The sequence below is a fragment of the Symphalangus syndactylus genome, chromosome X, assembly GCF_028878055.3.
Source record: "Symphalangus syndactylus isolate Jambi chromosome X, NHGRI_mSymSyn1-v2.1_pri, whole genome shotgun sequence".
Lineage (NCBI taxonomy): Eukaryota > Metazoa > Chordata > Mammalia > Primates > Hylobatidae > Symphalangus > Symphalangus syndactylus.
In genome coordinates, this window is record NC_072447.2 from 142,895,440 (window position 1) to 142,922,967 (window position 27,528).

Here is a 27,528-nt window from a genome sequence, read left to right on the forward strand (position 1 = left end):
AAAGCCTTGTTGAGAGTTACGAGATTTAGAACACTTAGACTAATGTTATGGTGCTCCAAGTGTGGGTGCCACAGTCTGGATCTTCCTTTTAGGTAACAGCCACCAGAGACAATGGTGTTAAAAGTGGTTATCAGGAAGGCCAGGCACGGTGGCTCACGCCTGTAATCCCAGCAGTTTGGGAGGCCGAGGCAGGCGGATCACTTGAGGTCAGGAGTTCGAGGCCAGCCTGGGCAACATGGTGAAACCCCATCTCTACTAAAAATACAAAAATTAGCCAGGCATGGTGGTGCATGCCCCTGTATTCCCAGCTACTTGGGAGGCTGAGGCAGGAGAATCACTTGAACCCAGGAGGCAGAGGTTGCACTGAGCCGAGGTCACGCCACTGCACTCCAGCCTGGGCGACAGAGTGAGACTTTGTCTCAACAACAACAACAACAACAACAACAACAACAACAACAACAACAAGTGGTTATCAGGAATTTCCCCAACTCAGCCAGAACCAAGCGAACAGAATGTTTTAGTCTATCCAGGCTGCTATAGTAAAATACCATCAACTGGGTGGCTTATAAAAAACTGAAATTTATTGCTCACAATTCTGGAGGCTAGGAAGTCAAGATCAAGGCACGAGAATATTCAGTGAGGGCCAGCTCTATGATGTGTAAGTGGGGTCTTTTCACTGTGTCCTCACATTGTGGAAGGGGTGAACTCTAGTCTCTTCAGTCCCTTATAAAGGATTGGTAGTACCCTTATATAGTGCTGAAAGGTACTCACATGACCTAATTACCTCCCAAAGCGGGATACCTCCTGATACCATCACATAGGGGATTAGGTGTCAACACATCAACCTGGGGGGAACACAAACATTTAGTCCATAGCACAGAGCTATTTCCAGTAAGCACTGGGCATGACAGAAAAAGAGTCTTCAACTGTGAGGACTGCACATAAACATCAAAAAATAACTGGATTGGGACTTCAGTTGAGAGCTAATCCTAGGGAAGGAAGAGTCTAGGATACCTATCTTGCAATTTCTTTTTTCTTTTTTTCTTTTGAGATGGAGTTTTGCTCTGTTACCCAGGCTGGAGGGCAGCTGCTCGATCTCGGCTCACTGCAACCTCCACCTCCCGGATTCAAGTGATTCTCCTGCCTCAGCCTCCCGAGTAGCTGGGATTACAGATACCCACTACCACGCCTGGCTGATTTTTGTAATTTTAGTAGAGACGAGATTTTACCATGTTGGCCAGGCTGGTCTCGAACTTCTGACCTCAGGTGATCTGCCCGCCTCAGTCCCCCAAAGTGCTAGGATTACAGGTGTGAGCCACCGCACCTGGCCCCATCTTGCAATTTCTTTCTAGGTTTGTATGAGTGTATGTTTATGGTTCTTATCCAAGTGACCAGGTCTAAGTAAGAGACATCAAAAGATCCTTGTGCCCCCTAAAATGAAATAATAATTACGATAGTAATTTATGTCATGCATTTTATTGATATTTTTAAAATAAGTCGCCTCCAAGACGGATATGGGTGATCTTGATAGTGATTTTTCCCTCTACTGGTTTCTTAAGGGATGATGAGCATACAATTGTTGGTATAAGTTTGCTCTTTCACACTTGGATTTTATTTTTGTTGAGCTCCTAATCATTTAGGGTTACTTCAGAGGTGACTTCATTGTACCCTCTGTCGCACGTAATGATTATATCTTTATCATTGTCAACCTCGCTGTAATATTTCATCACATCACTGTCATTCACATGATCACCGTATGCATCGTTTCTGGAATCTAACTTACGAAAGGACCTGGGAGAGGACTTGACTTTGCTTGAAACATGTAGGTTTTGAGTGTTTTTCTCCTTTGCCTCAGAAATATCATTGACCAAAGGCTTATAGGTTTTGGCAAGATGTTTTTTCTTGTAGGATTGACAAGTTTCAGCTAACTTAGAGTTGGATAATAAGGCTGCCTTGCCTAGACTCACTGACCTTTTTGGATTAAAATGTTTGGGAGGCTTCGCCAATTCCTGTAGACCGAATGGCTCGGATGGTGAGATTTCATTTTGTGGATGAGATGAGCAAAGTGGCTTGGATAGCTGAGGTGGCCTGACTGGCTTATCTGGACTGGCTAGCTTACACGCATAGTCTAGCTTACATAATTTTTCTAGGCTGCCTGTCTTATGTGCCTTTTCCAGGTGAGATGACTTGCTTAATTTTTTTGAGAGTGATGACCTGGATGACCTTTTTGGATGTGATGGCCTAGTTAACTTTCCTGCACTGTTTGGTATGGATGGCTTTTGTAGACTTGAGGGCCTGATTAATTTTTCTGTGCTGGATTGTGTGGATGCTCTTTCTGCACTTGAGGAATCAGATAACTCGTCTACAGTAGATAGCATGGGTTGTGTTTCGGGACTGCATTGAGAGGCTGTCTTGGCTTCACGGAATGATGTTTTGGACGACTTGGCTGCTATTCCTTTTTTCTTGACCCTGAAAGTATAGAAAATTTGGAGTATAATGATATAAAACAAAAGAGACCTATTACTATTATCAGAGAACATATGGTACTGCTTAGACCTGTGGTCTTTTGGGGCTTTAATATGAAAACTGAACACAGTAAGAATCGGAGTGTGATGGCTGGGTGTGGTGGTTCACACCTGTAATCCCACACTTTGGGAGGACGAGGTGGGCAGATCACTTGAGGCCAGGAGTTTGAGACCAGGCTGGCCAACATGGTGAAACTCCATCTCTACTAAAAATACAAAAATTAGCCTGGTGTGGTGGTGCACACCTGTAGTCCCCAGCTATTTGGGAGGCTGAGGCAGGAGAATCGTTTGAACCTGGGAGGCGGAGGTTGCAGTGAGCTGAGATCATGCCATTGTACTCCAGCCTGGGTGACAAAGTGAGACTCTGTCTCAAAAACAAACAAAAAAACAAAAACACAAAAACAGAATTGGACAGTGGTGAAAGCCACAACTAAGGTTCTAAATATGAACCCTTGTTTAATGCTTTTTCTTAAGAGCATTTTACTATTTAACCACATTAGATAACCATATAATCCACATATAGAATTACACAAAGTTGTTTCAAATCTGCTGTAAAAAGAGAGAAACACACACACACACACAGAGAGAGAGAATGAACCTCACTTATTTCAGAATTAAACTTTTTATTAAAAAGTCACAAATTGATAATGTATCACAAGAAAAAAACTGTAGAAAAAGTCATTGTTTTTGTATCATATTTACAACATCAAGTTATCTGTGCATATTTAAATTCATAACATTCCTCTGAAACTAAAGGAATACAGTACTGGTACCACATTTTAGTCACCAGTCTTTGGAATGGGATATTTTTAGGGCACTAGTATATAAAAGGCAGGCACTGAGATCATGAGAGCAACAACAGTGAATAATTTTTCATGCGATTAAGTCTTAAAATGGTAGATTATCCAAAATGTTTTATTGTCTTTGAAAAACAGAGACCCAATTCCCTCTCTCTTTCTCTTTATTCTCCCACTCTTATTTGGATATTCATGCCCTCTTTTCCTGCAGTGAATTTATAATGCAATTAATGTCCTGGAGTTCAGCTGAACCTTGAACAAGAGACACTTTGACTGAAGTTAATAATGTACTAGAGAATATTTAAGAGCTGATAATAATTTAAGGGAAAATATTCACCTACAAATGGTTGGTAGCTCTTCAGAAGTCTAAAGTTAATATTAAGTAACCTGAACAACAATGAAACCTCCACTATATGTACACACACACACACACCTCGCACTCTTAATTTAAAGGAGTAAAACTTACATTCCTGCTTTGGACGCATCACCGCTCAGACAATTATAATGGAGATAACAAAAACAGATAAAGACAAAAGACGTGATGATAATACCAACCAAAATGAGCAGATTTATTCTAAGGTATTTCAATTTTGTCTGCATTGATTCAACAGGTTGATCTCCTGCAAAGAGATTGTATAATGAGAGAAGGTGTTAGGTAACCAAGTTTTTTTCCACATTGATAGTGTTTTGATAGTGTAGATCAAAACAACATTTCTTCATCAATTATTTTTTAAACTTGATTAATTGTACCACTGTTATGTTTTTACCTCACGGATCCAGCCAGTCCAGAAGCTAAATCTGGGAGGCATCGCTGACTAATCCATACCATTATCTGGGTTATCCATGAATCTTGGCTTGCTTATCACATTACCCAGGTTTTTGAATCTGTGTGTGTATGTCTTGCATGTAAAAGTGTACTTGAGTGTTAATGTGTGTGTGAATGTGTGTGTGTAATTGAAAAGGGATGTGACAAAAACAAACCTCTGTTAAAAACCTACTATATGCTGGAGTTCTGGCAAGATGGCCAAATAGGAACAGCTCTGGTCTGCAGCTCCCAGCGAGACCAACACAGAAGGTACCGGGTGATGTCTGCATTTCCAACTGAGGTACCCAGTTCATCTCACTGGAACTGCTTAGGGGTACCCAGTCCATCTCACTGGAACTGCTTAGGGGTGCCCAGTTCATCTCATTGGGACTGCAATGGGTGCAGCCCAAGGAGGGTGAGCAGAAGCAGGGTGGGGCATTGCCTCACTTGGGAAGTGCAAGGAGCCAGGGGCCTCCCTCTCCCAGCCAAGGGAAGCAGTGAGGGACTGTACTATCCAGCCCAGATACTACGCTTTTCCCATGGTTTTGGCAATCCACAGACCAGGAGATTCTCTCGTGTGCCTACAACACCAGGGCCCTGGGTTTCAAGCACAAAACTGGGTCGCTATTTGGGCAGACACAGAGCTAGCTGTAGCAGTTTTTTTTTTCCCCAGTGGCACCTGGAAGCCCAGTGAGACAGAACCGTTCACTCTCCTGGAAAGGGGGCTGAAGCCAGGGAGCCACGTGGTCTCGCTCAGTGGATCCGACTCCCATGGAGCCCAGCAAGCTAAGATCCACTGGCTTGAAATTCTCGATGCCAGCACAGCAGTCTGAAGTCTACCTGGGACGATGGAGCTTGGTGGGAGGGGGAGGGGCATCCACTATTACTGAGGCTTCAGTAGGCACTTTTCCCCCTGACAGTGCTAAGGAGGCCAGGAAGTTCAGACTGGGTGGAACTCACCACAGTGCTGCAAAGCAACTGTGGCCAGACTGCCTCTCTAGATTCCTCCTCACTGGACAGGGCATCTCTGAAAGAAAGGCAACAGCCCCAGTCAGGGGCTTACAGATAAAACTCCCACCTCCCTGGGACAGAGCACCTGGGGGAACCGGTGGCTGTAGGCACAGTTTCAGTGGATTTGAACGTTCCTGCCTGCCAGCTCTGAAGAGAGCAGTGGATTCTGACAAGGAGGATTCTTCCAGCACAGAGCTGCTAAGAGATAGACTGCCTCCTCAAGTGGGTCCCTGACCCCCATGCCTCCCGGATGGAGAGACCTCCCAGCAGGGGTCGACAGACACCTCATACAGGAGAGCTCTGGCTGGCATCAGGCTAGTGCCCCTCTGGGACAAAGCTTCCAGAGGAGGGAGCAGGCAGCAATCTTTGTTGTTCTGCAGCCTCCACTGGTGATACCCAGGCAAATAGGGTCTGGAGTGGACCTCCAGCAAGCTGCAGCAGACCTGCAGAAGAGGGGCCTGACTGTTAGAAGAAAAACTAACAAACAGAAAGCAATAATATCAACATCAACAAAAAGCGACCCCCACACAAAAACCCCATCCGAAGGTCATTAGCCTCAAAGATCAAAGGTAGATAAATCCACAAAGATGAGAAAAACCCAGCACAAAAATGCTGAAAATTCCAAAGATCAAAATGTCTTTTCTCCTCCAAATGATCACAACTCCTCTCCAGCAAGGGCACAAAACTGGACAAAGAATGAGTTTGATGAATTGACAGAAGTAGACTTCAGAAGGTGGGTAATAACAAACTCCTCTGAGCTAAAGGAGCATGTTCTAACCAAATGCAAGGAAGCTAAGAACCTTGATAAAAGGTTACAGAAATGGCTAACTAGAATAACCAATTTAGAGAAGAACATAAATGACCTGATGGAGGTGAAAAACACAGCACAAGAACTTCGTGATGCATATACAAGTATCAATAGCCAAATCAATCAAGCAGAAGAAAGGATATCAGAGATTGAAGATCAACTTACTGAAATAAGGTGTGAAAACAGGATTAGAGAAAAAAGAATGAAAAACAAAATGAACAAAGCCTCCAAGAAATATGGGACTATGTGAAAAGACCAAACCTACGATTGATTAGTGCACCTGAAAGTGACAGGGAGAATGGAACCAAGTTGGAAAACACACTTCAGGATATTATCCAGGAGAATTTCCCCAACCTAGCAAGACAGGCCAACTTTCAAATTCAGAAAATACAATGAACACCACTAAGATACTCCTGGAGAAGAGCAACCCCAAGACACATAATCATCAGATTCTCCAAGGTTGAAAAGAAGGCAAAAATGTTAAGCACAGCCAGAGAGAAAGGTCAGGTTACCTACAAAGGGAAGCTCATCAAACTAACAGAGGATCTCTCTGCAGAAACTCTACAAGCCAGAAGAGAGTGGGGGCCAATATTCAACATTCTTAAAGAAAAGAATTTTCAACTCAGAATTTCATATCCAGCCAAACTAAGTTCCATAAATGAAGGAGAAATAAAATCCTTTCCAGACAAGCAAATACTGAGGTATTTTTGTCACCACCAGGCCTGCCTTACAAGAGCTCCTGAAGGAAGCACTAAGTATGGAAAGCAAAAACCAGTACCAGCCACTGCAGAAACACACCAAAATATAAAGATCAATGAGACTATGAAGAAACTGCATCAACTAATGTGCAAAATAACCAGCTAGCATCATGATGACAGGATCAACTTCACACATAATAATATTAACCTTCAATGTAAATGGGCTAAATGCTCCAATTAAAAGACATAGACTGGCAAATTGGATAAAGAGTCAAGACTCATCATTATGCTGTATTCAGGAGACCCATCACATGTGAAAAGACACACATAGGCTAAAAATAAAGGAATGGAGGAATATTTACCAAGTGAATGGAAAGCCAAAAAACGCAGGGGTTGCAATCCTAGCCTCTGAAAAAACGGACTTTAAACCAACAAAGATCAAAAAAAGACAAACAAGGGCATTACATAATGGTAAAGGTATCAATGCAACAAGAAGAGCTAACTATCCTAAATAGATATACACCCAGTACAGGAGCACCCAGATTCATACAACAAACTCTTAGACACCTGCAAAGAGACTTAGACTCCCACACAATAATAGTGGGAAACTTTAACATCCCACTGTCAATATTAGAGAGATCAATGAGACAGAAAATTAACAAGGATATTCACAACTTGAACTCAGCTCTGGACCAAGTGGACCTAATAGAACTCTCCAACCCAAATCAACAGAATATACATTCTTCTCAGCACCACATAGCACTTATTCTAAAACCAACCACGTGATTGGAAGTAAAACACTCCTCAGCAAATGCAAAAGAATGGAAATCATAACAAACAGTCTTTCAGATCACAGTGCAATCAAATTAGAACTCAGGTTTAAGAAACTTGCTCAAAACCACACAACTACATGGAAACTGAACAACCTGCTCCTGAATGACCACTGCGTACATAACAAAATTAAGTCAGAAATAAAGAAGTTCTTTGAAACTAATGAGATCAAAGAATCAACGTACCAGAATCACTGGGACACAGCTAATACAGTGTTAAGTGGGAAATTTATAGCACTAAATGCCCACATCAGAAAGCAGGAAAGATCTGAAATTGACACCCTAATATCACAATTAAAAGAACTAGAGAAGCAAGAGCAAACTCATTCAAAAGCTAGCAGAAGACAGGAAATAACTAAGATCAGAGCAGAACTGAAGGAGATAGACACATGAAAAACCCTTCAAAAAAAATCAATGAATCCAGGAGCTGGTTTATTGAAAACATTAATAAAATAGATAGACCACTAGCCAGACTAATGAAGAAAAGAGAGAAGAATCAAATAGACACAATAAAAAATAATAAACAGGATATCACCACTGATCCCATAGAAATACAAACTACCATCAGAGAATAGTATAAACACCTCTATGCAAATAAACTAGAAAATTTAGAAGAAATGGATAAATTCCTGGACACACACATTCTCCCAAGACTAAACTAGGAAGAAGTCAAGTCCGTGAATAGACTAATAACAAGTTCTGAAATTGAGGCAGTAATTAATAGCCTACCAACCAAAAAAAGCCCAAGACCAGACAAATCACAGCCAAATTCTACCAGAGGTACAAACAGGAGCTGGTACCATTCCTTCTGAAACTATTTTAAATAATAGAAAAAGAGGGACTCCTCCCTATCTCGTTTTATGAGGCCGGCATTATCCTGATAAGAAAACCTGGCAGAGACACAACAAAAAAAGAAAATTTCAGGTCAATATCCCTGATGAACATCAATGCAAAAATCCTCAATAAAATACTGGCAAACCAAATCCAGCAGCACATCAAATAGCTTATCCACCACGATCAAGTCGGCTTCATTCCTGGGATGCAAGGCTGGTTCAACAAACGCAAATCAATAAATGTAATCCATCACATAAACAGAACCAATTACAAAAGCCACATGATTATCTCAATAGATGCAGCAAAGGCCTTTGATAAAATTCAACACCCCTTCATGCTAAAAACTCTCAATAAACTAGGTATTGATTGAACATATCTCAAAATAATAAGCTATTTATGACAAACCCATAGCCAATATCATACTGAATGGGCAAAAGCTGGAAGCACCCCCTTTGAAAACCTACACAAGACAAGGATGCCCTCTCACCACTCCTATTCAACATAGTATTGGAACTTCTGGCCAGGGCAATCGGGCAAGAGAAAGAAATGAAGCGTATTCAAATAGAAAGAGAGAAAGTCAAATTGTCTCTGTTTGCAGATGACATGATTGTATATTTAGAAAATCCCATCAACTTAGCCCAAAATCTCCTTAAGCTGATAAGCAAATTCAGCAAAGTCTCAGGATACAAAATCAATGTGCAAAAATCACAAGAATTCCTATACACCAATAGTAGATAAGCAGAGAGCCAAATCATGAGTGAACTCCCATTCACAATTGCTACAAAGAGAATAAAATACCTAGGAATACAACTTACAAGAGATGTGAAGGAACTCTTCAAGGAGAACTACAAACCACTGCTCAAGGAAATAAGAGAGGTCACAAACAAATGGAAAAGCATTCCATGCTCATGGATAGGAAGAATCAGTATCATGAAAATGGCCATACTGCCTGAAGTAATTTATAGATTCAATGCTATTCCCATCAAGCTACCACTGACTTTCTTCACAGAATTAGAAAAAACTACTTTAAATCTCATATGGAACCAAAAAAGAGTCTGTATAGCAAAGACAATCCTAAGCAAAAAGAACAAAGCTGGAGGCATCACGCTGCCTGACTTCAAACTATACTACAAGGCTACAGTAACCAAAACAGTATGGTGCTGGTACCAAAACAGATATATAGACCAAATGAACAAAACAGAGGCCTCAGAAATGACACCACACATTTAAAGCCATTGATCTTTGACAAACCTGACAAAAACAAGTAATGGGGAAAGGATTCCCTATTTAATAAATGGTGCTGGCAAAACTGGCTAGCCATGTGCAGAAAACAGAAACTGGATCCCTTTTTTACACCTTATTCAAAAATTAACTCAAGAGGGATAAAAGACTTAAATGTAAAACCTAAAACCATAAAAACCCTAGAAGAAAACCTAGGCAATACCATTCAGGACATAGGCATGGGCAAAGACTTCATGACTAAAACACCGAAAGCAATGGCAACAAAAGCCAAAATTGACAAATGGAATCTAATTAAACTAAAGAGCTTCTGCACAGCAAAAGAAACTGTCATCAGAGTAAACACGCAACCTACAGAATGGGAGAAAATTTTTGCAATCTATCCATCTGACAAAGGGCTAATATCCAGAATCTACAAGGAACTTAAACAAATTTACAAGAAAAAACAAACACCCCCATCAAAAAGTTGGCAAAGGATATAAACAGACACTTCTCAAAAGAAGACATTTATGTGGTCAACAAACATATGAAAAAAAGCTCATCATCACTGGTCATTAGAGAAATGCAAATCAAAACCACAATGAGATATCATCTCATGCCAGTTAGAATGGTGATCATTAAAAAGTCTGGAAACAACAGATGCTGATGAGGGGAGGAGAAATAGGAATGCTTTTACACTGTTGGTTGGAGTGTAAATTAGTTCAACCACTGTGGAAGACAGTGTGGCGATTCCTCAAGGATCTAGAGCCAGAAATACCATTTGACCCAGCAATACCATTACTGGGTATATACCCAAAGGATTATAAATCATTCTACTGTAAAGATGCATAGGAACGTATGTTTATTGCAGCACTATTTACAATAGCAAAGACCTGGAACCAACCCAAATGCCCATCAATGATAGACTGGTTTAAGAAAATGTTGCACATATAGACCGTGTAATACTATGCAGCCATAAAAAAGAATGAGTTCATGTCCTGTGCAGGGACATGGGTGAAGCTGGCAACCATCATTCTCAGTAAACCAACAGAAGAACAGAAAACCAAACACTTCATTTTCTCACTCATAAGTGGGAGTTGAACAATGAGAACACATGGAAACAGGGAGAGGAACATCACACACTGGGGCCTGTTGTGGGGGTGTGGGGCAAGGGGAGGGAGAGGATTAGGACAAATACCTAATGCATGTGGGGCTTAAAACCTAGATAATGGGTTGACAGGTGCAGCAAACCACCATGGCAAATGTATACCTATGTAACAAACCTGCACGTTCTGCACCTGTATCCCAGAACTTAAAGTAAAAAAACAAATAACAAAAAAAACCGCTACTATATGTTAAGTCCCTTGCCAGATTCATTTATACAGTATTGTGTCCGGAATTGGTGGGTTCTTGGTCTCACTGACTTCAAGAATGAAGCCGTGGACCCTCGCGGTGAGTGTTACAGCTCTTAAGGTGGCGCGTCTGGAGTTGTTCGTTCCTTTTGACGTTCGGATGTGTTTGGAGTTTCTTCCTTCTGGTGGGTTCGTGGTCTTGCTGGCTCAGGAGTGAAGCTACAGACCTTCGCGGTGAGTGTTACAGCTCATAAAAGCAGTGTGGACCCAAAGAGTGAGCAGTAGCAAGATTTATTGCAAAGAGTGAAAGAACAAAGCTTCTACAGTGTGGAAGGGGACCCGAGCGGGTTGCCACCGCTGGCTCGGGCAGCCTGCTTTTACTCTCTTATCTGGCCCCACCCACATCCTGCTGATTGGTAGAGCCGAGTGGTCTGTTTTGACAGGGCGCTGATTGGTGCGTTTATAATCCCTGAGCTAGACACATAGGTTCTCCACGTCCCCACTAGATTAACTAGATACAGAGTGTCAACACAAAGGTTCTCCAAGGCCCCACCAGAGTAGCTAGATACAGAGTGTGGATTGGTGCACTCACAAACCCTGAGCTAGACACAGGGTGCTGATTGGTGTGTTTACAAACCGTGAGCTAGATACAGAGTGCCGATTGATGTATTTACAATCCCTGAGCTAGACATAAAGGTTGTCCAAGGCCCCACCAGACTCAGGAACCCAGCTGGCTTCACCCAGTGGATCCCGCAGCAGGGCTGCGGGTGGAGCTGCCTGCCAGTCCCGCGTGGTGCATCCGCACTCCTCAGCCCCTGGGTGGTCGATGGGACTAGGCACCGTGGAGCAGGGGGTGGCGCTCATCGGGGAGGCTTGGGCCGCACAGGAGCCCACGGAGGCGGGGGAAGGCTCAGGCATGGCGGGCTGCAGGTCCCGAGCCCTGCCCCACGGGAAGGCAGCTAAGGCCCTGCGAGAAATTGAGCACAGCGCCAGTGGGCTGGCACTGCTGGGGGACCCAGTACACCCTCCACAGCCGCTGGCCCGGGTGCTAAGCCCCTCATTGCCTGGGGCCGGCAGGGCCGGCCGGCTGCTCCGAGTGCAGGGCCCGCCAAGCCCACGCCCACCCGGAACTCCAGCTGGCCCGCAAGCGCCAAGTGCAGCCCCATTTCCCGCTCGCGCCTCTCCCTCCACACCTCCCTGCAAACTGAGGGAGCCGGCTCTGGTCTTGGCCAGCCCAGAAAGGGGCTCCCACAGTGCAGCAGTGGGCTGAAGGGCTCCTCAAGTGCCACCAAAGTGGGAGCCCAGGCACAGGAGGTGCCGAGAGCGAGCGAGGGCTGTGAGGACTGCCGGCATGCTGTCACCTCTCAGTATTAGCTAGTTTGGTGGGGACAGGTTGGTATATTGAGTGGGGAATGGTGAGGACCATAAGCCTGTCATCTTGATGCTTTTATTTTGCTTAAGTTTTTAAATATCAGCTGTTGTATTAGAAATTCTTGAAGGCCTACTAATGGTAACACTGCTAAAAGTAACAGCAGATTTCTTAAATGCAGCTAGCTTTTCTAATTAAATACTTTAATGTGTACTATAACAGATCGTAATTTACAAGTTTTAAGGTTAGGCACCTACCTGTAGTAGAAGATCCATTCGTTTGGTTTGTAGTCATACAATTATTTGTCCAAATGGACAAAAGTAGGACACAAATAACAAGATTCATGTCCGCAACTTGGTTCAAATGATTCGTCTACTAAGGTAGCTACTGAATTTATATGGTTCAGAGTGTTCTAGGCATTTATGACATCATTACCATTGTGTGTCATACTCTGACAACATAATCTTACCATGGGGAAGCATAAGCTTCTGTATACAGATTTTACCAAATGACTTTTTTTTTTTTTTTTTTTTTTTTTTTTTTCTGAGACGGAGTTTGGCTCACGCTGGAGTGCAATGGCATCATCTTGGCTCACTTCAAGCTCCACCTCCTGGGTTCAAGCCACGGTGGCTCACAGCTGTAATCCCAGCACTTTGGGAGGCGGAGGTGGGCGGAGCACTTGAGGTCAGGAGTTCAAGACCAGCCTGGCCAACATGGTAAAACCCCGTCTCTATCAAAATGCAAAAATTAGTTGGGCATGGTGGTGGGCACCTGTAATCCCAGCTACTTGGGAGGCTGAGGCAGGAGAATCGCTTAAACCCAGGAGGTGGCAGTTGCAGTGAGCCGAGATTGCAGCACTGCTCTCCAGCCTGGGCGACAGAGCAAGACTCTGTCTCAAAAAAAAAATAAATAAAGAGTAAAAAAGAAATGAAAGAACATGTCCTATAAAGGTGACAGTCTTTGAAATTATGCATTTGCGGCCATTGGAATAGAATAAAATTAAATATTAATTGGAAAACCCCTAACCTGGCCAATATTGTGAAACCCCCTCTCTACCATAAAAAAAATACAAAAATTAGCCGGGCGTAGTGGCAGGCGCCTGTAATCCCAGCTACTCAGGAGGCTAACACAAGACAATCACTTGAACCCGGGAGGCAGAGGTTGCAGTGAGCCTAGATGGTGCCACTGCACTGCAGCCTGGGCGACAGAGCAGGATTCCATCTTAAAAAAAATAAAAAACCAAAAAAAAAAAAATACAACTCAGTTTTACCCTGAAGGTCTAAATAATCCTGCTCATACTTTTTAACTGTATAAAGATCAGAAAATGTTATTCTATTGCTTTTGAATAAGCTGCTTTTGAAAATCTGAATAGGGCTTATAAAGTGAAAGAATGTATCTGTCACCTTTTTTAAAAAAAGAAATCAGGTTTTTGTTTTTTTTTTCCCTAGTGATAGATACATGGTAGACAAATATCTTAAAGCCAGTATTTCCGAAACAGCTTCCAAATTAATTTGAACATTAACTTCATATTCACAATGGTTACAAAAACACTTTACTTTCTTTGGCTTTAACATAGATTTATATGATTTTATTTCATTTGCAAGTTTACATGACTAGCATGTTCGTAATAATAGATTTCACTCAGAAATTCCAGGTATTATTTTGATAAAAATTGTGTATAATAAGTACACTATAAAACCCCATTTCTTGCTTCATATTTGTTGTTGTTATTGTTTTGATTGTTGCTAGGACTAGAGTAAAACCCAGTGAGATATTTGCCTCTAGCACAAAATTTAAGGGGTGTTGCAAAATTCAGTAATCAAACAAGATTTTAACGCGATATTTAAAAATCAAAATTAATGCCAAAAATCTGTGACCAACAAAATATTGAACATTTAAATAAAGACGGGATCTGATTCTGCACTTGCATGAGCCTGTCCCAGTCCCCTCACCCTAATCCCAGCTCTGTATCTTGAGCCTGCAGGGCCATATTTATTCTTTTCCACTTTAAAAAGCAGAGGGGAAGGGTCCAAGGACTCAGCCAGGTGCTTAACAGGGCTGTGTCCCCGAGACCCCTAGAAATCTCACTAGGTCATTTTCCCCAGAGAGCTGCTCCTGGGCCCTTGTGTAATGATTCTTGGTGAAGAATGGCTGCTCCTGGTTTCTCTCTCCTTGGTTCTCCAGAGATTAAGCTGTACCACTTTTCGGATTTCCGCCGTTATATTTGATTGTCTTGCTCCCAATGTCTGGCTGGCATCATATCTATAGGAATCAGTAGTAGGAAAAGCTCCTAAGCTCTTCCCAGCACCCACATGGCAAGTTTGAACCTTTGCCCTCATCCAGGTGAGAGAGAGGAAACTTTCTGGGGTTGCCCCCTTGGGGATTTCTACTGTCCTCCTCTGGACCTCAATTGACAGTGCAATTCCGCCTTGGGCCTTCAACTTTTTCCCCCCGTTTGATTTTTTTAATTAAAAAAATATATGCACCTTATAAAAATTTTAAATCACACAGAGGTGTTTCAGACTTCCTTTATCCCTTGAGATCTTCTGACCCCTTTAAAATTGTTTTAAATATTCCTTACTCACAGCTTGCAAAGATGCCTGAAATCTTCATCTCTATTTTTAATTGCACTTTAAAATTGCATTAGGAATATATTAATATTAACCCATTCTCATTATGAAAAATACACAAGACAGACATATACAGAGTAGAACGTTATAGACTCTTTTCCTTCCCCACTCCACTCTATCCCCATTCTGGAGACAATGACACAAAAGTTTGATGTGCATCTCTCAGATCTCTTTCTACATATTTACATACATATCTATGTACATGATGCACACCCATACTACATATAAATGGGAACATTCTGTAAATATTCCTTTTCAGGATTTAAAAAAATCACACAACTATTCATATGCTGATATTCATAGCAGTATTATTCGCAATAGCCAAAAGGTGGAAACAACCTAAATGTCTATCAACAGATAAATGGATAAACAAAATGTGGTATATGCATACAATGGAACAATATTTAGCCTTAAAAAGAAACGGAATTCCAATACACAATACAACATGAATGAACCCTGGAAATATTATGCTAAGAAATAAGCCACATATTGTATGACTCCACTTATATGAGGTACTTAGAGTGGTCAAATTCATAGAGACAGAAAGTAGAATGGTCGTTACCAGGGGCTGGGCAGAGTTGGGGGTGGGGAGTGGGGAGTGGGGAGTGGGGAGTGGGGAGTGGGGAATGGGAATTATTGTTTAATGGGGACAAAGGTACAGTTTGGGATGGTGGAAAACTTCTGGATATGGATGTGACGATGGCTGTAGAGCAATGTGAATCTGCTTGATGTCACTGAGGTGTACACTCAAAAAGGGTTAAAATGGTAATTTTATGTTATATTAATTTTCTACAATAAAAATATAAAAAAATACACAACTAATGCTTAAACCATTTCCTTGTAAAAAAAAAAGTCAGATGTGGCTGGGCGCGGTGGCTCACACCTGTAATCCCAGCACTTTGGGAGGCCAAGGAGAGTGGATCACCTGAGGTCAGGAGTTTGAGACCAGTCTGGCCAACATGGTGAAACCTCCTCTCTACTAAAAAGACAAAAATTAGCCGGGCGTGGTGGCAGGCGCCTGTAATCCCAGCTACTTGGGAGTCTAAGGCAGAAGAATTGCTTGAACCTGTGAGGCAGAGGTTGCAGTGAGCCGAGATCGCGCCACTTCACTCCAGCCTGGGCAACAGAGTGAGACTCTGTTTCAAAAAAAAAAAAAAAAGAAGTCAGATGTAAACATTTCTAAGGCAAAACATGACTGATATCCTTGACCACCCTCCATCGCATTCTTCTTTCCCAAGGTAATGGCTGATATGTGTCCCTTGAGTTCTTTTTCTTTGCATTTACATGTATTACAGAGCATAGATCTGAAGCCAAAATGGGTTGAAATCCTGGCTCCACCGTTTACTAGCTGGCTGACCCTTGGACAAGTTCATGTCCAAGTTCTGTACTTTAAGATCCACATCTGGGCTGGGCACAGTGGCTCACGCCTGTAATCCCAGCAGTTTGGGAGACCAAGGGGGGATAGATCATTTGGGGTCAGGAGTTCGAGACCAGCCTGGCCAACATGGTGAAACCCTGCCTCTACTAAAAATACAAAAATTAGCTGGGCGAGGTGGCGGGCGCCTGTAGTCCCAGCTACTCGGGAGGCTGAGGCAGGAGAATCACTTGAACTTGGGAGGCAGAGGTTGCAGTGGGCTGAGATCATGCCACTGCACTCCAGCCTGGGTGACAGAGCGAGACTCCATCTCAAAAAAAAAAAACTACTTCTGTAAGAATAATAGAATCTTCTGCATGGATGGAACTGGAGATCATTATGTTAGGTGAAATAAGCCAGGCACAGAAAGACAAATGTCTCGTGTTCTCACTCATATGTGGGAGCTAAAAAGTTGATCTCATGGAGGTAGAGAGTAGAATGATAGTTTCCAGAGGCTCAGAAGGATGTGTGTGTGTGTGGTGGCAAGGGTAGGAGGGTGATAAAGAGAGATGGTTAATGGGTACAAATATATAGTTAGGAAGAAGGAATAGGTTGTAGCGTACAATAGCATACAAAGGTGACTATGGTTAACAACAACATATTGTATATTTCAAAACAGCTAGAAGAAAAGATTTGAAATATTCCCAATACAAAGGAATCATAAATGTTTGAGGTGATGGATATCCTAAATACCCTGAATTGGTCATTACACATTGTATGCATGTGTCAAAATTGATCACATGTACCCTTATAAATATGTACAATTATGATGTATCCAAAAAGTTTAAGGAAAAAAATAATAGAAGCTTCTGAATGGGGATACAATGAGGATTAAAGAATGCATGTATGACACTTAGCACAGTACCTAGCATATAATAAGTGGTCAAGAGGGGCCGGGCGTAGTGGCTCACGCCTGTAATCTCAGCACTTTGGGCGGCCGAGTGGGGTGGATCACCTGAGGTCAGGAGTTCGAGACTAGCCTGGCCAACATGGTGAAACCCGGTCTCTACTAAAAATACAAAGATTAGCCGGGTGTGGTGGCAGGCACCTGTAGTCCCAGCTACTCGGGAGGCTGAGGCAGGAGAATCACTTGAACCCAGGAGGCGGAGGTTGCAGTGAGCCAAGATCGTGCTATTGCACTCCAACCTGGGCAACAGAAGCAAAACTCCGTCTCAAAAAAATAAAATAGAATAAAATAAAATAAAATAAAGTGGTCAAGAAATGTTATTATTATTGGATATAGTACCCACTTTTAGAGAGTCAATAAAGTAGGCCAGCAGATAATACTTATGTTGTTAATATCAGGAGTCAGAGACTGAAGGGAATTTGAGAATGGGGGCCAGAAAGAGAAGCAGAAGAGTCCCCAAATGGAAAGTGAATGGTTGCCAATCAAATCTAGTGTTTAACTTTATGAAACAAAAAGTAGAAGAGATATAAGAACACATAGATAGAAGCACACTTATACTACACAACTTTCAGCACAAGATAAATCAAGTGGACACAAAATTATTAAGGAGGTAGAATATATAAATAATATAAAATATAATCAATACGGTTGATCATATATACATGTATATGGAACTTTACAGTCCTTCCTTTTCTTTTTCACAGACATAATGAATTGTTTTATCTTCTTAGGGGCAGGAAATCTATTATTTTGGAAAACCACTTCTTTCCACCTCAACCAAATGGTCTTGATAAGAACTGAAAATTATAGTATCCCTCTCTCCTGGCCACAAGGGTGGGCATGTGGCTCAGGCTAGACCAGTAATTGGTTCCCATCTCTGACCATAGTGATTGGTTTATAGTTGGGCATGTGACTCAGGACAGGCTAATCAGAAGTTTTCCCCAAAGATTTTTCAAACAATCTGGGCTGAGAAATTCCTTTACCACCAGCACAGTAAACCTGGAAAAGATGTCCAAAGGTACCCGTGACACAGCCCCTGATGGCAGGAGTAAGCTAATTAGAAAGGATAAAAGTGGCTGGGTGTGGTGGCTCATGCCTGTAATCCCAGCACTTTGGGAGGCTGAGGGGGGCATATGTCTTGAGTTCAGGAGTCCAAGACCAGCCTGGCCAAAATGGTGAAACCCCATCTCTACTAAAAATACAAAAATTAGCTGGGCATGGTAGCACACGCCTATAATCCCAGCTACTTGGGAGGCTGAGGCTGGAGAATTGTTTGAACCGAGGAGGCAGAGGTTGCAGTGAGCCGAGATCACGCCACTGCACTCCAGCCTGGGCCACAGAGCGAGACTCTGTCTCAAAATAAACAAAGAATAAAAGTGACATAAAGAGAAACATAAAGATGAAAGATGGAGAATCTTCCAAGGAAAGTTACAATTCCTGTTTTCCTATAGTCATCTGCATTGCTACCCTTCTAGTGGTTTGATTATATGTATTAATATAGTCCTTTTTTTGATTCACTGGTTGGAATTGGCTTTGTGTCATTTTCAACCACAAGAGCCCTAACGAATACAAATTGATGTGATGTGTGTGTATAAACAACAGGATAATAGCACGGAGGCCCCTGAGCCATTAATTCAGATTGATGGGTCAAAGCCAGGCCCAGCATACTTGTTCTCGGGACAGCAGCACCCAGCCACACCTCTGTAGCACAGGGTATGCTGCTGAAGTAGAATGAGTCTGACACCCACGTTCACTGGAATTTTAAATGTTCCCCTGCCAGCAGTTACCAACACATCTCCTCTTTGCAGGCATGGACATTTCTGGGGAGAAGGCTGTTAACAGCTTCCTCTCTTATATCTCTGTGCATAGCCAGTAAAACTTCCCTGCCTGTGCAAAGGCATGTGTATTCTTACCTGCATACGTTCACAACATGTGTACACATGCGTGCCCTCCAGGGTCTTCACACATGCACATATATGCATGAGCTCTCAGGTAGAACATGTAGGAAGCATCTGTAGTACTAGAAATTATGTTTCGTTTATTTTTAAATCTCATATGCCATATGTCTGTTAATGTGCTCTAGTTATTACCACATAAAGAATGAATAGCTGGTTTGATCTGAACTGTCATCCAGCCTGAATTTATTCAGTGACTGACATTAATGAAATCATAATAGGTTGCTTTCTAGAAGGTTTAACCATCCTCTAAAGGAGATCTTGACATTCTAGTATCCATTTCACACTTCTTTGCCTATTCTGCCATCGTGTGGGCAAGGAACACAAACATGAAGGTGTTAATGACCCAAGGTCGCATTTGAAAAGGGCTCTAATGATTAGAGATTTTTTTTTTTCTCCAGGGGTAGAGGAAAAGTGGGAAGGACATGGGGAGGAAACACAGGTCCCCTTGCACCACCCCGTAAAAAGGCTCGCTCTTTCCTTCCTTCCTTCCTTCCTTCCTTCCTTCCTTCCTTCCTTCCTTCCTTCCTCCCTCCCTCCCTCCCTCCCTCTCTTTCTTTCTTTCTGAAACAGAGTCTGGCTCTGTTGCCCAAGCGGGAGTTCAGTGGCGCGATCTCAGCTCACTGCAACCTTCGCCTCCCTGGTTCAAGCGATTCTCTTGCTTCAGCCTCCCGAGTAGCTGGAATTACAGGCGCCGGCCACCATGCCCGGCTAATTTTTGTATTTTTAGTAGAGACGGGGTTTCACCATGTTGGCCAGGCTCGAACTCCTGACCTCAGGTGATCCACCCGCCTCGGCCTCCCAAAGTGCTGGGATTGATTACAGGCGTGAGCCACTGCACCCGGCCAAAGGCTGACTACTTTTACTAAATCTTTACAAGGAGTTCAGGTTGGAGGGTTTGCTCATAGGAATGCAGTGTCCCTCAGAGGAACTAGCGCATATTAGCACCACCGTATGCCAGGCATGGAATTCTCGCAGCAATCCCTTGGGTGGAGTCCAGCTGGGTAGGCATTATCATTGCATTATCATCTTCCTTTTACAGATGAGCCTACTGAGATCCAGAACGGCTAAGTATCATGCCTAAATTCCCACAGGTAGTAAGTGGCAAAGCCAGGAGGTTTTGAAAATAAGCTGGGAATATAAACGGAAACTATAAAAAATGTTTCATTAGAAAACTATGTACAAAGAAATACAAATTACAGGAATAGGATTGCACACAAGGCAATGTATATCTATGTCTTATGAAGCTAAATAATAAAACCAATACTTATGAATGCACCAACTAACTTAAGGAAACAGCACCACCAATGCCACTGAATCTCCTTGGGTGCTCCTCTCTGACCCTATCCTCTTGTCTCCTCGCCCTGAGATAGCCACTATTCTTTTTTTTCATTCCCTTGATTTTCATTAATGTTTTACTCCAGAAGTATGTGTGTTTAGTTTTTCTTTGTTCTGAAATGTATACAAATGGAAAGATATTTTACGTTTCTCCTGTGACTTGCTTTATTCACTCAAAGTTTCTCGTGAGATTCATCCATGTTGCTTGGTGTACTTGCGGTTCTTTTTTCACCAATGTATAGAATTCTATACATTCAATTCTATTCTATTCCAATTTCCCCGATGTATAGAATTCTGTATACAATTCTGGCATATGAACGTGCCAGAATGTACTCATTCATTTTCCTGCTGATAGACACTTGGCTTGTTTCCAGTTTTTCACTATTACATGCAATGCTGCTATAAATGCTCATGTATATGACTTGTGGGACATGGTGTAAAAGTTTCTTTAGGGAATATACATGGAAACAAATGGCTGCATTATAGTGAATACAAATGTTCAACTTTTACAAAACAACCTAATATCCTTTTCCAAAGTGGTTGTATTATATCGGTTTATGTTCCTACTGGAATGTATGAGAGTTTCCATTGGTTTACATCCTTTGCTACCATTTGAAGTTGCCAGAACTTTAAATTTTGGCCAAACTAATGAGGCTAAAATGGCATGTTGTTGTAGGTTTCTAGGAGTTTGTCGAATTTGTAAAAGTTTTCAAATTTAGTGGCATTAAGTTGCATCAGTTGATGGGGCAGAGAGAGAGCATTCCAGGTGGGGGGAGCAACTTGGGAAAGGGTTCTAAGTCAGGTCAGAGGTTGGTGCATGTAAGGAACAGAAAAAAAGCCAGCATAGATGTTGCATAATGCGTTCACCTCTGCCTTAGGCAGCTAACCTCTCGGTACCTCACATTTTGCCTGACTTTACCTACGACATCTGCCAGACCTTACCTGCTAGACCTGACTACTTCTGAACAGCTCTCAAGTATTACACCATATTATATGGTGAAATTGTGTTTTAATTTTAACCAGATGGATTCAAACTAGTTCTTATGTTTTTTATCAGATAGCTTTCACATTTGGATGAACTTCCAGAAGCTTATTTCAAAATCTCTTTCTGACCATTGCACCACGGGTCCACTGTCAAATCCTCTTTGATCATCAAACAACTTTAAATTTGCTTTTTGAAATGTATTTAGGCTCTCATATAGAGTTCTGAAAGACATGTGAGAATAAATTTTCAGAAATTTATTTTAGAGCAAAAAATCAGCCTCCATTTCTTTGGCCTAGAACAAGGAGAGAACCTGTTAACGAGGCAACTGTGAATTATGATTATCTTTGTTCTTTGGGAGATTTTACTGCTGGTCGAGTGAGTCTGAAAGTCTAACTCAGGTTTTGCCCATTGGATTGCAACATACAGACAATAAAAACAAAACCAAGGTAAGAATTAATAATTATGAAGTAAGTGAAGTTTGCCTTTGGCCCTCTGTGGTAGCTAGATTCTGATGATGGCCCCCAGGGAACCACATGACCTGGCATTTGCACCCTTGTGCAATCTCTGCCCACATGAAATATGGGCTGGCCTGTGACTGGTGTTAACTAATAGAATGCTGTAGAAGGGACACTGTCAGTTCTAGATCTAGCCTTTAAGAGGACTGGCAGTTTCTGCTTCCTATCTCTTGGAATACTCACTTTTGGGAACCCTGAACCACTGTGTAAAATGTCTAGCCACTCTTCTGCAGAGACCACCGGGAGAGGTCATGGGGAGGGTAGAGGCCCTGAGACCATATGGAGAGACATAGCAGTCCAGCTGTACCAGTGTCCCAGTCAAGCCTCCAGATGACGCCAGCCTCAGCTATCATGTGACTGCAACTGTAGGAGGGCTCCCAAGATAGACCAGCAGAGCTTCACAGCTGAGCTCAATAAACCCACAGCACCATGATAGATAATACGATGGTTTTAAGCCACTAAGTTTTAGGGTGGCTTGTTATGTAATAATAGGTAGCCAAGGCCGGGCATGGTGGCTCATGCCTGTAATCCCAGCACTTGGAGGCTGAGGCAGGTGGATCACCTGAGGTCGGGAGTTTGAGACCAGCCTGACCCACGTGGAGAAACCCTGTCTCTACTAAAAATACAAAAATTAGCTGGGTGTGGTGGTGCACGCTAGCAATTCCAGCTACTTGGGAGACTGAGGCAGGAGAATAGCTTGAACCTGGGAAGCGGAGGTTGCAGTGAGCTGAGATAGTGCCACTGCACTCCAGCCTGGGCAACAAGAGCAAAACTCCGTCTCGAAAAAACAAAGAAACAAAAAAAGGTAACCAAAACAGAAATTAATATGTGAAAGTGGAGTGCTGACGTAACAAGGATCTAAAACATGTGGCAGTGGGCAAAAGCTGAAATGGACTTGTAGAAACTGTTAGTGAAGTCTTGAAGGAAATATGCAATTTTTGGAGCTCTCAGTCACCATATAAAAAGCCTAAATACCAGCGACAGAGCGAGACTCCGGCTCAAAAAAAAAAAAAAAAAAAAAAAAAAAAAGCCTAAATACCTTGCTGGAAAGGCCACCTGGAGTGGAGAGGTCTTGATATACAAGGAAAAAGAGAAAGGCTCAACCTTCCAAGCATTCCAGATGACTCTAGCCCGGTTGCCATCTTACTATCTAATTGCAACCACATGAGATAATCCAAGTGAAACCAGCCAAGGAACTGCCCAGCTGAGACAAGTTCACTAACAGAACAATGTGAGATAATAAAATGGTCGCTGTTTTAAGCCATTAAGTTTTGGCAATGGTTGTTATGCACGATAGATAACTGAAACACCTCCTATGGCCTCAGTTTTCATTGTTCATTGACTCCTGTGCTCATACACATTCCGGACCCACAGTTATAAAGTTCCACCTCAATCTCCCTTCCTTTTGGCAGTGCTATGGATGGTCATCAAGGTCTTCGCTTTGCAGTCATGTGACCCTCAGGTCAAATCCCTGCTCATGTGCTTATTTATTAACTGATTAAATTTTGGTAGATTATTTAAACATTTTGATACTTTAATTTTTTTATCTGTCAGATGGGGGGAAATGGTGCTTATCTCATCCAAGGCTTGTTACGAGGATAAAATAATCATAAGCATTTTGATTACTTCAAAGCTATGGAAATAAGTTTGCATTATTAGTTTTTTTCTTTTCTTTTTTCTTTCTTTTTTTTTTTGAGACGGAGTTTCGCCCTGTTGTCCAAGCTGGAGTGCAATGGCGTGATCTCGGCTCACTGCAACCTCTGCCTTCCAGGTTCAAGGGATTCTCCTGCCTCAGCCTCCCGAGTAGCTGGGATTACAAGCGCCCACCACCACACCTGGCTAATTTTTTGTACTTTTAGTAGAGACAGGGTTTCACCATGTTGGCCAGGCTGGTCTCAAACTCCTGACCTCAGGTGATCTGCCTGCCTTGGCCTCCCAAAGTCCTGAGATTACAGGCGTGAGCCACTGTGCCCAGCCCTCTATTTTTATTAGATAATAAGAAATTAGCCATGCTAACCCCACAAAGACTGCAAGTTAGTCAAACTACGCTCTTTCTGAATCCCAGTTTACATCTGCAAAAATACTAGCTAACCACCGTCCACTCACAATAAGCAGGTCATAGTCCGAGAACTTGGGTTACTGATTTCAATCTGTCCTCCCACAATCCTTGGCCTGTTTCTTTGCCAGTGTGCCTCAGACACTGCCTCTCATTTGGGGACTTTCTTCATTCTCAGCTCCAAGTAATTCCCCTCAAACTCTTTCATAGAACACAGGCTCACTCATCCATCACTACCATCACTAGGTGAGACATTTTTTTTCAGATATTTGTCAATCCTAAAGTACCTGCCTAATTGCAACCTTGTCCTGACACAAAGTAGGCTCCCTAACTGGACTCAAAAAGCCTCTTCTGGAGTTCAGCTTTCCTTTTCTTTTTCTTTCTTTCTTTTTTTTTTTTTTTGAGACACAGTCTTGCGCTGTTGCCCAGGCTGGAGTGCAATGGCGCATTCTTGGCTCACTGCAACCTCCGTCTCCTGGGTTCAAGCGATTTTCCTGCCTCAGCCTCCCAAGTAGCTGGGATTACAGGCGCCTACCACCGTGCCTGGATTTTTTTAAATTTTTATTTATTTTATTTTTATTATTATTACTTTTTTAGTAGGGACAGGGTTTCATCATGTTGGCCAGGCTGGTCTCGAAATCCCAACCTCAGGTGATCCACCTGCCTTGGCCTCCCAAAGTGCTGGAATTACAGGTGTGAGGCACCACCCTTAGCCTGGAGTTCAGCATTCAAGCAAGATGGGGCAATATGGGCTGCATTTATTCTGCCACATGAAGCAACAACAACAACAACAACAAACAGACAAAATATATATGAAACAGCAGTCTTAAGATGCAAAACATCAGGCAATAGAGGATAGTGATCCTGGGAGATGAAACATAAGATGAATGCTACAGTGTCCCAGGTTATTACACTAAGAGTTTCCAAGCCACACTGCATGAAGGAGGAATCCAGGTGGAGACAGGCAGACTTTCTGAGGGTTTACAATAAATGTAGAAGTATGATATATGGCAGTAATAGCACAAAGGCCAAGAGGTAAGAAATGAAGGTATATGATTGTGTAGTTCTTATACTGTATGTGAAATGGGATAACAATTGGAGGTAGGCTCTGATAAGATGAAGATGTATCCAATAAACCCTAAAGCAATCACTAAAACAATAAAACAAAGAGATATAGCTAATAAGTTAACAGAGGAAATAAAATGAAATCATCAATACATAATCCCAACTAAGGCAGAAAGAGTTGAGAAACTACTAATGAGATGATACAATTAAATGTAACTGTATCAGTAATCACATTAAATGTATATGGTCTAAATACTTCAGTTAAAGGCAGAGATTGTCATATTGGATAAAAAAGCAACACTCAGCAACCTTCTGCCTATAAGAAACCAACTTTGGATATAAAGACACAAATAGGTTAAAAATAAAAGGATGGCCAGATTGGTCAAAGGGTACAAACTTGCAGTTGTAAGATGAATAAGTTCTGGAGACATAATGTACAGTATGGTGACTGTGAGAGTTTTCAGAATCAAAATGATGTCACTTATGCCAAACCCTAACAAAATGGAGTCAGGAGGCCATAATGGAGGGGCTCTAACACACCACACATGCCTATGATAAAAAGTATTCCAAATACTCTCTGAAAACCATAACTTTGCACAAGGACCGCCGCAATCTTGCACAAAAAATACTTATGCAGACTGGGTGCAGTGGCTCACACCTGTAATACCAGCACTTTGGGAGGCCAAGACAGGCGGATTGCTTGAGCTCAGGAGTTCAAGACCAGCCTGGGCAACATGGAGAAATCCCATCTCTACAAAAAATACAAAAATTAGCCAGGTGTAGTGGTGCACAACTGTAGTCCCAGATACTCGGGAGGCTAAGGTGGGAGGATCAGTTGAGCCAGGGAAGTGGAGGCTGCACTGAGCTACCACTGCACCACTGCACTCCAGCTTGGGTGACAGAGTGAGACCCTGTCTCAAAAAAAAAAAAAAAAAACTTAGGCGAGGATGTCTGCTCAGTAACTGCCTATTCAGCCTTTGACTGACACCACCCTTGTTATTAATTCTTGTAGCCAAGAATAATTGTTTCAAAATAATTTCTGTAACAGTCTTCATTTTGCCTTTATAAGTTTCCCCTTGCCTCAGCCTCCCTGGATATGCCTATGATCCATCATAGCACATGTCTTGGATTATAATCCTGCTAATTCCTGAATAAACCCAGTATCTTTGCAGAATCTCTCTCCATTGTTATTTTAGGTTGGCATGATAATAGTTCATAATAAGGTATTCTATACTTGAGATTTACCAATAGAATAGATCTTAGGTATTTTCACCACACACAAGAAGAAGTAGCTATGTGAAATGATGGATATGTTAATTAGCTTGATTGTGGTAATCATTTCACAATGTATATCAAAACATCACATTGTACACTTTATATATAATTTTTATTTGTCAATTGTACCTCAATAGAGCTGGGGCAAAGTGAAAGGATGGGAAAGTATATACTGTGATAACACTAGTTAGATGAAAGCCGGAGTGGTTACATAAATATCAAAGTAAATTCAAAAGCAAAGATTATTGTCACAGATAAAGGAAGTTGTTTCATAATGACAAAAGGGTCAACTCATTGAGTGGAAATAATAATTCTAAGTGTTTATGCACCCAAGAATAGAACTCCAAAATGTATGAGGCAAAATTGAAGAAGCAGCAAGGATAAATAACAATTATAGTCAGAAATCTCAATACTTCTTCCTCAATTATTGCTACAAGTAGGTAGAAAATTGCAAAGGATATAGAAAAGTTGAACATGCAGCCATAAAAAGGATGAGTTCGGGCCAGGCGCAGTGGCTCATGCCTGTAATCCCAGCACTTTGGGAGGCTGAGGCGGGTGGATCACAAGGTCAGGAGTTTGAGACCAGCCTGGCCAACATAGTGAAACCCCGTCTCTACTAAAAATACCAAAAATTAGCTGGGTGTGGTGGCGGGTGCCTGTAGTCCTAGCTACTCAGGAGGCTGAGGCAGAAGAATCGCTTGAACCCGGGAGGTGGAGGTTGCAGTGAGCCGAGATTGTGCCACTGCACTCCAGCCTAGGCAATAGAGCAAGACTGTGTTTTGAAAAAAAAAAAAAAAAAGAAAAAAGGATGAGTTCATGTCCTCTGCAGGGACATGGATGAAGTTGGAAGCCATCATCCTCAGCAAACTAACACAGGAACAGAAAACCAAACACCGCATGTTCTCACTCAGAAGTGGGAGTTGAACAATGAGAACACATGGACACAGGGAGGGGAACATCACACACCAGGGCCTGTTGGAAGGTTGGGGGGTGAGGGGAGGGAACATAGAGGGCAGGTCAATAGGTGAAGCAAACCACCGTGGCGCATGTATACCTATGTAACATGCCTGCACATTCTGCACATGTATCCTGGAACTTAAAGTGAAAAAAAAAAAAAAAAAGCCCAGCCAGTGGGGAGGGG

The 27,528-nt window shown here is 42.3% G+C and overlaps 2 protein-coding genes across 2 annotated transcripts in view; one reads left to right on the forward strand and one right to left on the reverse strand.

Annotated features, from left to right (window-relative positions):
- HAPSTR2 (HUWE1 associated protein modifying stress responses 2) overlaps nt 1-27,528 on the forward strand; it is a 187,302-nt gene that overhangs the window by 56,519 nt on the left and 103,255 nt on the right. The gene's annotated exons all lie outside the window — the stretch shown is intronic.
- Nucleotides 1,461-12,616, reverse strand: CXHXorf66 (chromosome X CXorf66 homolog). The gene is made up of 3 exons (XM_055267381.1): nt 12,505-12,616; nt 3,789-3,942; nt 1,461-2,469 (listed from the first exon to the last, which is right to left on the reverse strand). Exons 1-3 carry the CDS (start codon nt 12,590-12,592, stop codon nt 1,629-1,631), a joined length of 1,083 nt encoding a protein of 360 aa, XP_055123356.1. The 5' UTR covers nt 12,593-12,616; the 3' UTR covers nt 1,461-1,628.